This window comes from Polypterus senegalus, chromosome 14 (genome assembly GCF_016835505.1).
Source record: "Polypterus senegalus isolate Bchr_013 chromosome 14, ASM1683550v1, whole genome shotgun sequence".
Lineage (NCBI taxonomy): Eukaryota > Metazoa > Chordata > Cladistia > Polypteriformes > Polypteridae > Polypterus > Polypterus senegalus.
The window spans coordinates 51,515,277-51,527,957 of NC_053167.1; the positions used below are offsets into that span (position 1 = coordinate 51,515,277).

General features: G+C 40.9%; 2 protein-coding genes across 5 annotated transcripts in view; one reads left to right on the forward strand and one right to left on the reverse strand.

Moving 5' to 3' along the window:
- Nucleotides 1–1,967, forward strand: part of nkain4 (sodium/potassium transporting ATPase interacting 4) — a 240,531-nt gene extending 238,564 nt beyond the window's left edge. For both annotated transcript variants that reach the window (XM_039735556.1, XM_039735557.1), the window contains one exon: nt 442–1,967. In XM_039735556.1, coding sequence (XP_039591490.1) covers nt 442–451 — 10 coding nt within the window. In that variant the 3' untranslated portion in view covers nt 452–1,967. The remainder of the gene's footprint in view (nt 1–441) is intronic.
- Nucleotides 1,968–7,413: 5,446 nt separating this feature from the next.
- birc7 (baculoviral IAP repeat containing 7) overlaps nt 7,414–12,681 on the reverse strand; it is a 60,487-nt gene continuing 55,219 nt past the window's right edge. For all 3 annotated transcript variants that reach the window (XM_039735575.1, XM_039735574.1, XM_039735573.1), the window contains 2 exons: nt 9,066–9,273; nt 7,414–8,200 (listed from right to left, as the gene is read on the reverse strand). In XM_039735575.1, coding sequence (XP_039591509.1) covers nt 9,080–9,273 — 194 coding nt within the window. In that variant the 3' untranslated portion in view covers nt 7,414–8,200; nt 9,066–9,079. The remainder of the gene's footprint in view (nt 8,201–9,065; nt 9,274–12,681) is intronic.

The following is a 12,681-nucleotide window of genomic DNA, read 5'->3' on the forward strand; positions in this document are numbered from 1 at the left end:
TTTAGATAGATAGATAGATAGATAGATACTTTATTAAATAGCGCCTTTCTTTGGAACTCCAATGCAACAATATTTGAATATATTAATTTCCACAGTGAGAGAACAGACACGGAAAGCGGCTTGTTCACTTGGGATTTGAACCTTCAACTCTGCGGTTTCCAGTCCCCGTCTGCCTTTTAGAAATGAATTGCCTTGCAAGGTTTAGAGACAACAAATGGATCTCACTGAACTAATTAGTCGATCAATTCAGCCCTGACAGAGCGTGCGAGGTGCAAGTCAGCGGACACGTAGCGTACTGTGCTCCATGCAGCAATGAGTTTAAGACCACAGGCCAAGGATTTAAACATTTTACTCTGAAAGGGACTTGGCTCATCTTTTCACTTTGCTAAATCTCTCTTCATTTTATTTATTTTTTTTTGTTTTATCCCCTCTTCTCTCCAGGTCTACGTAAATAGGAAACCAGAATCCTTCAGGGAGAGCTCTTTCACTATGGCCGACATGAGGATCTTCTGGACAAGACTCTCTTGAAGCCTTTCAATGATCCTAGGCACATAATTGAGGAGAGAAAACAAACATTCCAATTATAATTTTATTTTTTCTGTTTATTATGAATGAATTATGTTAATTTGATATGTGTGCTTGTGCTGTCCAGGGCGGATGTGTTTTACTATCAAAGGAAAGAAGAAAAGTTAACAACCGCGTGTTTTCTCATATCATAGAATAATAACTGTGATGACAAGAAGGACAGAGATGAGCAGTATGGAAAATGTGAGCCTTTATGTATTAGCCGACAAGGTTGTTGTTCAAAATTATATAGTTTTCCAAAACCTGAAAGCAATGCTAACTCGTTCCTGTTGGCATCATTTACTGCCTTGCCAAGGGGTAACTTTTTTCGTTGTGCTTATTAACCCCTCAGCAAGTCCAAAATGCATGTGTAGTCAGCGTTTGTCCGGCCTAACTTGTTATTATGGCGTATGCTCTGCAAACTACTGAATGTTTTTAGACACAGAAAAGAACTGCAGGGCAGAGCAAACGCATACGTGATCATAAACTCTTCATCTTTTTATTGGTGCTTTGTTCTCATTATTTTGCAAATATTCTCTGACCATTAAGTCTCTACTGCCCCCTAGTGTTTCTTGTGCCACTGTTTTGAAAAAAAAATGACTGCATCGAGCCAGTATTTCATATGAAGTTTTAAATGAGCCCATTCTTGGTCAGATGGTACTTGTGTTATTAGTTACTGGTGTAAAAATGTGGACGTTAATTTGTAATTTGCTGCCTATAAAAGTCGGGAGAATATAACAAAGTAATAATGGACCGTTCTAATTTTAAGAGGCTGTTTGTAACTTTGCCATTTTCATTATTTAAAACCCTGCCGTGGCAGAAACTGGCTTGCTGCGGATGAAGATCATACAGTCTCTGGGCAACTGGAAAAGCTGCAGCGGGGTCAAGAAGGCGAGTATGTTAAGGGCAAAAACCTAAAGGCACTGCGCAATCAATAAAATATGGCCAGTCCATCAAGAACCTCCGGGGGATTCCGCTGGATTTCTAAATGTACTGGATGAAGGCAATGCCTAACGCCATCCTTGTTAGGGATAGTGTGCGAAAATGACAAGAGGTGCTTATACTCCTTTTATGTTGCATTTTATAAAGCTCAGTGTTACTTTTTTATTAGTCAGGTCATGGTCTTGGCTGCTAAAACATATCTTAGCCAAGCTTAAGAAATCCTCAGTGCTTGCACATCCATGTATTGTAGTGAGGATGAAATATGCGAGAAGCTGGTGAGATCTGTCAGTGTCACCCAGTTAAGAACGAGTGCTAGAGCTCATCAGTTTGGGGAAGACCTAGCTGTGACATTTCTGAATAAGACCGCTCGCTGTCTTTACTCTTATCATGTAATGTTTAATGTGAATCTGGAAGGCTCCTCTTGGACCTCTGCGTTGAAGGCACAGACGGTGTGTTTCGCTTTAATCTTTTTTAGCCTAATTGTTAGAATTAATTGTTGATTTCTAAGATTTTGTACATATTTGTTAGTTCCGTACGTGTATAGCTGTGACCACGAGGCTGCCTTGCTTGCTGCTGAATGAATCTGTTACCAGCCTTTCCAGACTCTCTTTAACTGACAGGACTTGTCATCTGCAGAATGACTAAAACACTCAGTCTGGAGAAGAGGCCATCCACGCAAGTTCTTCAACCGGTTAGAACTCCGGCAGCAGTTGAACTCTGTGTGTAGGTTGGAGAAATGTTGGATATTCCTGTGGCTCTTTAATGCCCATCATTGTGTGTGTGTGTGTGTGTGTGTGTGTGTGTTCAGAGTTCAGCAGAAGGATCGTAAAGCCAGAAAGTCTTCAGCTTAGCTCAAGGACATGTAAATGACTGTACAGATAATCGAATCGTGTTTATCATTAGCTAGATCTTCCTGTCACTGATACCATTTTCCCTAATTCTGAGGTCACTATGGCTTAGCAGAAGGCCATCTCTTTCACTTTTTCTCATGTTTCCACTGGGTGAGCCTGATCTTTTCATTGAACAAGTTAAGGTGTACTGGAATGGATATTCTTTTATTGTTGTCTTTTAGAGTCTAACTGGCTCAAGTGTATCTGGTGCAGTAACAGATTCCCGTTTTTCTCTAACAAATAGAAGCATCTGAGAAATGTCCTCCAATGTTCTTCAGAGCGAGAGGCTGCCAGGTTCATACCCATCAGGTGTCTTTGTGGGTTTTACCTTGGGATATTTGCGGGTTCTGAAAGCAGACAGATGGACTCCCAGCACGTGAAGCCCACCAAGGTGACTCTCGCTAGTTTTCACATGGGTTCCCATTTTCCCTTAAAAGCTGTGGTACACGTTTCCTTTTTACCCTTATACCAGAACTGGGTGTAATTTTAAATACATACATTGTACCTGAACTCATGTACCTAAAGTAAATTTATGTTATCCAACTTATAATTGTGGCCAGATATTTGGTGCATTTTGTAAGACTTGACTTCTGGAATGTCATATTTAATTCAGAAAGAAAATAAGAACTCAGAATCACAGTAGATAAGCCAATGGGTAGATAATTTGCCACACAGAGGAATGTACTGCATAGTGTCCTCCATAACGTTTGGGACAAAGCCACGTTTTTCCTTGATTCACCCCTCTGCTCCACAGTTTAAATTTACACTTTAAACAATTGAGACGTGATTAAAGTGCACATTGCCCATTGTCATTTAAGGGTATTTGCATACATTTCAGTCACATCATGCAGAAATGACGCATGGACCCCCTACTTTTAGACACCACGATGTTTGGGACCTGACGATGGTCAGTCATGTTTAGTACTTTGTCACATGTCTCGTTGCATGCAATGACTGCTTGAAGTCTGTGATTCACAGACATCATCAGGTGCGGAGTGTCAAACCTCTAATTCAGACATCTTCAGCTCCTGCTTGTTTGGGGGGCTTGTCCTCTTAAGTTTTCTCTCCCACCTATGGAAGGCCTGTTCAAATGGATGTAAATTGAGGGGGCTGCCTCTTGAGCAGATGTTTCTATACACCTCAGAATTCATTGTGCCACTGTTGGCAGCAGGTCCATCATCAACGAGTGTGCCAGAATCTATGACAGCCATACTTGCCCATGCCATAGCACCCACACCACCATGTTTAACAGATGAGGTGGTCTGCTTTGGATATTGGGCAGGTCCTTCTCATCTCCACACTTTGCTCTTACCATAGCCCTGATACAGGTTCATCTTTGTCTCATCTGTCCACCCAGTATTCTGAAGGCTCTTTTAAGTACTTTTCTGCAAACTGTAATCTGGCCATCCTGTTTTGTGGCTAACTAGTGGTTTGCATTTTGTAGCGTGCTCTCTGTATTTCTGTGCCACATCCACATCTGCCTCCTGAAGACTTCTTCTGCTCTGCCAGACAGGCGTTTGGGGCTTTTCCTTTATCATAGTTAGGACTCTTCTGCCATCAGCAGTGGAGGTCTTCCTTGACCTTGAGTGTTGAGCTCTCCAGTGCATTCTTTCTTCTTAATGATATTCCAGACAGTTGATTTCTAAGGTTTTACTGATGTCTCTAATGGTTTTATTCTTGTTTTTCAGCCTTATAATGGCTTCTTTCACTTTTATTGTCTTCATTTTGAACAATGGCAACTACAGGCTCTAAAAAGTAGAAGCAACTCCAGGTACTTTATTAAGCAATGAAACCCACGTGAGGAATCCCAAACACCAGTCAGGCCAATTGTCCCAAACATTATGGTGCCCTCAGATGAGGGAGTTGTCATTTGTACACGGTGTGACCAAAATGTATGCAAATATCCTTAAGTGACAGTCTGCCATGTGCAGTTTATTCACGTCCGAGTTGTTAGTTTTCTAATTTTAAACTGTGGAGCTGAGGGATAAATCAAAAGAAAAATGTGTCTTTGTCCCAAACATTATGGTGGACACAGTACAGTATTTCAACAAACCTCTGTCACCGACCCTACTGGTTTGACTTGGACAGTAGCAGCAGGGTGAACTCCTTGGTAGGCGACAAACCAAATGTGATGGCCTTGTAGAGGCCAGCTAGCTGCTGTATGTGTACAACTCCACGGTGCCAAACCACGTGCTGCACCTCAAAACATTCAACGGCAGCCGTTCTGACGGATTTATCAAACGCAGCTGAGTGCAGGCACGAGTATCCATTTGTGGTGTTTTACAAGAAGCTGAAGCTGTTCTGATGCACCGCATTCACTTCATCCTGTCAAATTGGAGGAGGTACAGCAGGAGGAGTTGAGGTGGTCTTGCTGTCAATAGCTTCACCAGCTCTAGTCCCCGGTAACTGAAAAGTGCTGTGTATTTGAGCTGCAAGAATTCCCTTTTTAATACTCTGAAGTACAAGGGTGTTGTACCGTGTTAGCCATTATGAATGTAGAGAAAAGCCAAGCAACATGACACCTTTTATTGGCTAACTAAAAAGATTACAATATGCAAGCTTTTGAGGCAACTCAGACCCCTTCATCTTCATCTAGCCTGAAGAAGGGGCCTGTTGTCTCGAAAGCTTGGATATTGTAATCTTTTTAGTTAGCCAATAAAAGGTGTCATGTTGCTTGGCTTTTCTCTAATACTCTGAAGTAGACGGTATGTTATACACCCAATAAATTGTTCGATTCACGAGGGAATGACATTGCAAGCCAAGCTTGGGGGCTGGAGCTCTAACGCCACACAAAACCGTTAGTAAGGAAGATGGACAGATCTGAAATGACCATGGCCATTGGGCCAGGAAGAATTCAGTGTGCAGGATGTTGCTTTACTCTGCAAAAAGGTAAATGTGTTTTTATTCCAAATGCAGATAGTCTTTGTATAGTGCAGTGTTCCTGTAAAGCATTTTTTAAAACTGAGTGTTACCTTGTCGGCCACTCTCGTGGTTTGTGTTTTCATGTGTAAATAATAGTTTGTTAATAAAAATGAACAAAAGTTGTAATGTGTTTCTTGACTCAGCGGTTAAGATTAAGCATTTTACTGTGTCTCTGCCACGAAAAAAATGTTCAGCAGATTTTATAACATAAACTGCTTTCAGAAACTAGTGCAGAAATAAGAGTACAATTTGGAATTATATGAAACAGTCGGTTAAATGTGAACACTCTGAGAAACCCCGAAGTTTAACAATTCCTGCTTTTCTATTTCTATCTGCTGCCCAGGATTAAAAGCATCCCCATGACCGTAAAGGGACAGCCCACCCAAGAATAATATTTAATTACCTCTCACTTACCCGTGTTGCTTGTAGTGATGGTCGAGAAAAAATTTTTATGTTGTGTTTTCATGCACAACAGTGATAAATGAAATAAAGCAACAGAAATGTGAGAAAATGTGTTTATCTTCATATTTTTAACATTGCCTGATGAATGTCTAGCTTAGTCCTCACTGGAAAACAAAACGGCAGAAATGAACACATTTCTAAATGAGCAGGTACCTTAGTAAAGCCAGAGGAATTACTGTATTACTTAAAGCAAAATGGTTCTGGTTGACTGTGACATAAAGCAACAAACAAACAAACATGAAATTCTAAATTCTAACTGCTAACAGCTGTAATTAAAATGCAAATGTCTCCAAATAGAGAATTTTCATTCTTTATCAACTAATTTCCTTTATCTTTGACTGTTTTATTATATCATATCATAATACAACATTCTTAAACCCACTTAATCCAATTCATTGTTGGGGTGATTATATTATCATATTATATCCACATTGCAAATTAGATTAAGAGGGTTTGAAAATGTTAAATACGATAGGCTGGTGTGTATAATATAACGTGACATTCAGGGTTGCTTTTTATGTTGCTGCTTGAGTAGGCCGGGCCTTCCCAGAACTCTCAGCAGAATAAGGAGGATGGAACATGAATGGAGGAGTAAGGGTACCTGAGGTGAAGGCATGGCTGCATTTTGGAAAAGAACACACCCTTTGGTACAAATGGGGAGTCCATACAAATTGTGGCAGAGAGAACTTCGACGGTGTAGATTTGTATAGCTGACAAAAACACGTTCAGTGTTATAGGTTAGATTTTATTATGGTGGCATGGCAGCCCACCCAGTTCTTCTTCATGTCGAGCTGCTGAAAGTAGCATGGGCTCCGCTCAGCCCTAAACTGGATGACTTGCCATGCACTCAATGGCACAAATGAAAAGCAAGTTAGATTATGGATGGATTCCTGGACATCTTCAGTTGGAAGAGTTTGAGGGTGTTATGAGTCCTAACAAAGTTCCGTATGGTCCCATTCAGCAAGGATGACTGGTATGAAGAAGGTATCATAAAAGAACACAAAGAAGTTATGTGTCCACGACAGCCATGCCACACGCACTTCAGAACACCTATGCCTGTTTGGGCCGGGCCAGTACTTGAATCTAGGATAAAGATTGCGTTGCTGCTGGGGGAGATGTTGGTGAGGCCAGCAGGGTGCACTTACCCAGTGGTTTGCATGTGGATCATGATGTCCAGTGCAGTGATGGGAGACAAAGCTGGTGCCGTCCTTCAGATGAGACGAAAAATCAAGGAACTCACTCTGTGGTCATGAAAGATTCCAGGGCGTCCCTCGTGAAGGGAAGAGTGCTTCACGATGTCCAAGCTAAATTGCCACCACAGCCTGGTCATTCTGGCTCCCTAATCATCCCCCTTCAGCACCTTATAACTAAAATGGAATGGCGCAAAATGGCTGCCTCATTCCAAGAAGATGCTGCACATTGGTGGTGGTTGAAGTAAAGCACTTTAGGCGTCTTGAGAAGTGCCATATAAATGCAAGGTCGTCGTCTTCTTCTGACACAATCGACAGTATGTAGGACAAAAGAGAAGGTACGAATGTGCCACAATAAGGAAATGTTAATCAAAAAAGGAGAACCCGGACAAACGATCTGAGCAGGGAATAAAGGCAAGAGCAGGTGACGGGAGCATTGGGAAGAAGTTGACTTTAATAACAAAATATAAAACACTGAAGTTAAGATACATTACAGCAAGCTGTTTAAGGGGGTCTTCCAAGTCGATTACTGTTGCACATTTTCAGCATTTCTCACACACTGCCAATACACCGCACCATGCTGCAATGCGTTTTCTTCTTGACAACAGCAAAATTTGTTGTGGTAGTACAAAACATTAGCAGGAGCTTTGAATTATAGTGCACTAGAATGGTATGTGCATATATATATATATATATATATATATATATGTGTGTATATGTGTGTGCGTGTTTAAAAAAATAAAAGGTTTGAGCTGCATCAGAAAATGAATAAATTAAATAAATGAAAAAACTAAATGAAACCTTACTGTAAATACAAAACACAGAAGTGGCATTTCCACCCCAATTCTTCAGAATCACTGCGACGTCTTCTTGTTTCGGCTCACTTAGCCTGAAGGAGACTCACGGCTGCCTTGATGTCAAGCTTTATATTTGTCAGCACTGCCTACAGTCGTCTCTGTCGTGGGATACAAAGCGCCAAAACCAAAACTAGTCGCCTAAGGCATCAGTGGCAACTTAACAGAGGAAACCAAATTTCTTCTATCCACTGTATTCACCTCTAGATAGTGGATGTTATTAAAATGTACAAATGCTCGTGTCAGTTTTCTGTCGCTGTGTACCTGTAGGCGTATTTTTGTCTCTGTAACGTGAAGTAATCAAATGTGTCTAAACGCACAACGTGTGCTTATTATCAAAGTGTTCAAATGGCTCTGGTTGGCTCAGCAGTTTGTCCTGTAAACAAAAAAAGAAAAAAATGATTTGAAAAGACATGAATGAGGCTACTGAAGGCGCTAGCATTTGCTTATTCAGGACCTCTGGCTGTCACTAGAAGACGCTGCTTTCTCTAAAGGCTATGTCACATTACGTGACTTTTCCAGAGTTTCAGTCATAGCCTTCATATACGTAACACAAGTGGGTTGGAGGCCGTCGGCGAGGTGGTCCCCTGAAGCCAGCTGTGTAACATGACATGCCCAGCAGTTCACTCCCAATTACACGGTTAAATCAAACAGTCGTATGGGTGGGCTCTGTGTGCAAGAGAGCTGACAACCAATGAACGCTCATCCAGAGGTACAATGAATTTAGTGGACCTCACAAACAGAAGAGAAGATCACCTGCCTGATGTCTCGTCTTTTATGTACTACAACAGACTGGGAAAAAGAAAAAAATAAAACTGCGGGTGAAATCACCTTACCTGTTAACCTTTCGCACAACACAGGCTCCATCAGGCTGCGTGCTATAGGCTGTCAGTAAAAGGCGCTGGCACCTGATCGCTAGATGTGACATGGCCAGCAGCTGCGGTTGACAATACGGTCTGACATACCTCACGAGCACAGGTCACGTAATGTGACTCCGGCTTAAAATGTAGTATAAGCCAGCAGCCCCTTTTGACATTTACATTCAGTGAGAAACGATTCCATCAAGGCTCATATTGAAATAAGAGTCTGGATAGTTTGTCCTGTTCGTAAATAATACTTTACAAGCAAGAATAAACACAAGCATTTTGTGATCAAAAATACGAAACAATTCATTTCCTAATTATTCCCCAACAGTCCACTGTATGTCTAGAAAGATTTTGAAAACATGAACAAATCATCACCTTGCAACTCCTGGTCAAGACATAAAAGCCCGCACACTTCCTCGGATCACAGCCCGACAAATGGGGCAGTTACGAAGACTGGTGGCACAGTCTGTGCAGACCACCAGATGGCCACATGGAACGAAGACGATAGACACCACCTTGTCCATGCAGACTTTACAGGTCCTCTCTTCCTGCAGCTGTCGTAACTGCTCTTCTTGACTCAGCCCTGTCACGAGGGAGACACAAATCAGGAGCTTTATACAGGCACGTCAGGTTGAGAAAATGTGCAAATGCATTTGGAGGATTTCAAGTCGATCAAGATCAGCGGATCCCAACCTTATTTCTCTCCCGTACCCCTTGATTAGGCGTTTCATGTATGAGTACCCCCTGTCTTCATTACTCGCACCCATCCCTCAAAACAGTTTTCTTTCTTTATTTTTTTGTTTCTTTCTTAGGTTAGCTAAATAATCAAACGACTCAAATTAACCTAATGACATTTATAGGCTTTTGTAATTTACTTCACTTATTTATAATAGCAGCCTAACATAAGATCAAAACAAATAAAAACAGCATTAAAATCACTTTTACCCACATTAGCTTATGATGAAAGTACATAACAATTATTCATCTTGATATACAAGTCTTCCAACATGGCTCTTAGCAATTTTAATGCAAGCTTGTTTCACGGATCTGAGTTTTTTAAAATCAGGTTCAAATGAAGACAGATATAACCCCAAATCAGGAGCGATATTTATTCTTAATATATGCATAAGACGAGAATGCTCTTTCGACAAGCTCAGTGTTTGTGAAAGGTAATACATTTTTTATTGCTTTATCACAGAGTTCTCGGTACTCTTCTTTCACTGCTGCCCAGAAGTCAATGACGTTTCTTTTTTTGAAATCAGATTGTAAAGAAGAATCAGTCGAAAGTTCAATCGTTTTTATTTTTCGGGGAACTGATTGTTTTTCGGCTTGTTGAAAACACAATTTGTCGAATGGATTTAAAAACCAGTTATCTTCACTATTTTGCTTCGGAAAATACTATCTGAACGACACCTTTTAAGTGAGCTATTATACTACCTTTTACTACTTTTGACAATTTCAGCTTGTTCTCACATACGAAACTGTGAAGTGTCTCAAAATCTTAACACTGGTCTTTTTTGATACGATGATTCCCAAAAATCCAATTTCTTGATCCATAGACTTGATTTTGTCATTTTTTGGTCTTTTCCGCCATTACTAATATTATTTTCGCGTTCCCCCAACCAGTCCGCCGTGTACCACAGGTTGGGAGCCGCTGATCTAGATGATGTCTCCAAAACACTTGTGTACCAGATATTTCAGGATCTTATTGCTGGCCTTTAGGATTTTTGTGTTTGCCCACCAGTACCAGCTTGTACTTCATGTTCTTTGGCTGTCTGTTTGTGCATCAGAGTATTGAACATAATGGTGACAACAATCAAGGACAGCAGAAATGGTGGTGGACCACATAAGCACAAACTCAACAGTATGCCTAGTTCTATGCCTGCATATATACTGTACCTACTCACACGTGTACAATAGGACTGGGCGGATTGATTCTAAAGTATCGATGCTTCCAATCCTGACCTTTTAATTTAAACATCGATGTTCACATATTGATATTACATATTTTCAATAATATGCAAGTTTATTAGAAAGTATTTTTTAAAAGCATTTGATGGTGACAGCATGATTATTAAATGAAATGTGTCATATTGTGTAAAACGGGAGCTACTTTCTCTTCCACGCTTTTCATAGTCCCGCGTTCACACTGGCAGTGCTGCGTCCACCAGCCAAAGCAGCAGAGCTGTGTATGCGAGGCAATGGACGAAAGAAAGCAAAGCGTTGCGTGGAGTGATTTTACTCCACTGAATGAACAAGAATGAAGCAAAATGTGATACGTGTCAGAAGACCATACGTTATTGAGGCAAAACCACCAACCTGGTAAAACACATGAAAGTCAGTCCGGTAGCCGAACACGAGGAGTTACAACAGAGGGGATGAGAAGAGAGCACAGGGACTTGGGCTAAAACGCTGGACAAGGTGGCCAAAGAGCTGTAGTCTAATCTTAACTCTTTGAGGGCTGGATATTTTTTCCAAAAAAACTCAGTTTTCTGAAAAAGCACCCAAAGCAATGATTTCACACATAAATCAAAATGTCTGTTGCTGCATTCTGTGGTGGCTGTTGGCGCCTGTTCATGGTTTCTGGTGGCTGCATGGAGGGCGGCTCAATGGCCAGCAGCCTGGCTGTCGTCACACGTCAGGCAGGCAGGTAGGTAGGTGGGTGGTGGTGGTGATGGCAGTCGCAGTACACTGCAGTCTGGTTTGTATCTCTTGTCATCATAAGTGGCGGTCCTCCCCGGCGAATGTTGCTGTACGTGCATCAGCTACACAAACATGCTCAGTACCACAATCATCTGGGGAGCGATCAGCTGATGCTGGTACCTCACTTTTGTTTTTTCAATCTCCAGATCACTCGCATCAAAATCTGAGTCCGAGAAGTCAGAGTTCAATTCAGTGGTCATCTGCAGAGTATTTTGCTTCGTGCATTCGCTTTGGTCTCTCACTAGATGTCGATGCCATTTTAGAGGTTGTTGGCTCTTCGCTACTCACACACGCACAGGGAATTGAGGTCAAATCAACAAAGCTAACTTTCCTTCTGGCAAAGAGAGTCGAACTAAAAAAGTAAAGGCAAGTTTTGTTGCAGTTTGCAACTGATTACCGCCCTCTACCCCTGAATTTCGACAAAAGTTGACATAAGCCCTAAAAGAGTTAAAGAAGCCTTCCAGAAAGGCAGGCAGTGCCCAAGTAACGTTAGTTTTGTAATCTGATGTGAGGTTGTTGAATAGAAAATAATCAACATCTGTTTTTAGTGAGGAGTATATTACATTTATAGCCTGAAGATATATACTTAGAACATATTTTCAAATTTTCTGTATTTATTATGTCCATTTTGTAAAAATATACAGTCTACTGTAATGTAATATTACTCGATATTAGGTTTTCTTTACTCAGGCTGTAAAAACAATACTAAAAGCGGTAATCCCGAGCATTACCCGGGCAACGTTATAGCCGTGTTTTCTTGCACCTGCTGATGTGTCTAGTAATAATGGCGTCTTATAAAAAACATTTTTTGGCAGCCCATGTGTTGCCCGCTCTTGACAGCGATACAAGCAGTGATGTTGAGGAGCCTCTCGTCAGCAATGATGATGAAGACAATCGTCAGGCAGTGAAACCGAAAGTGAGTCGTAACAAATTCGAAAGGGACGCTCGCTTGGTATTTACATCATCGTTATACTTTTTTATACTTCTGACTGCGTAGTTTTTGCATTAAAAAACAGTAAAAAATAAAAATGCCATTTTTGAGCCAAAAAAATGCAACATTCTTTATGCGTTTTTCAAGAAAAAAATGTCACGCCAAGAACTGAATATGTTTAATAATTTCTGTTAGTAAAGAAGTCTGATCTTTGGCATTGTATGTAATAGTTTATTAATGCAAAGTCTTTAAAATGTAAATTTTTACGGACGATTGACCATTCATGCAGGACAACACTCTGGCTGGATTGGTATTGGTATCGATATCATCAATACTGGCTTCGGTATCACCCAGTTT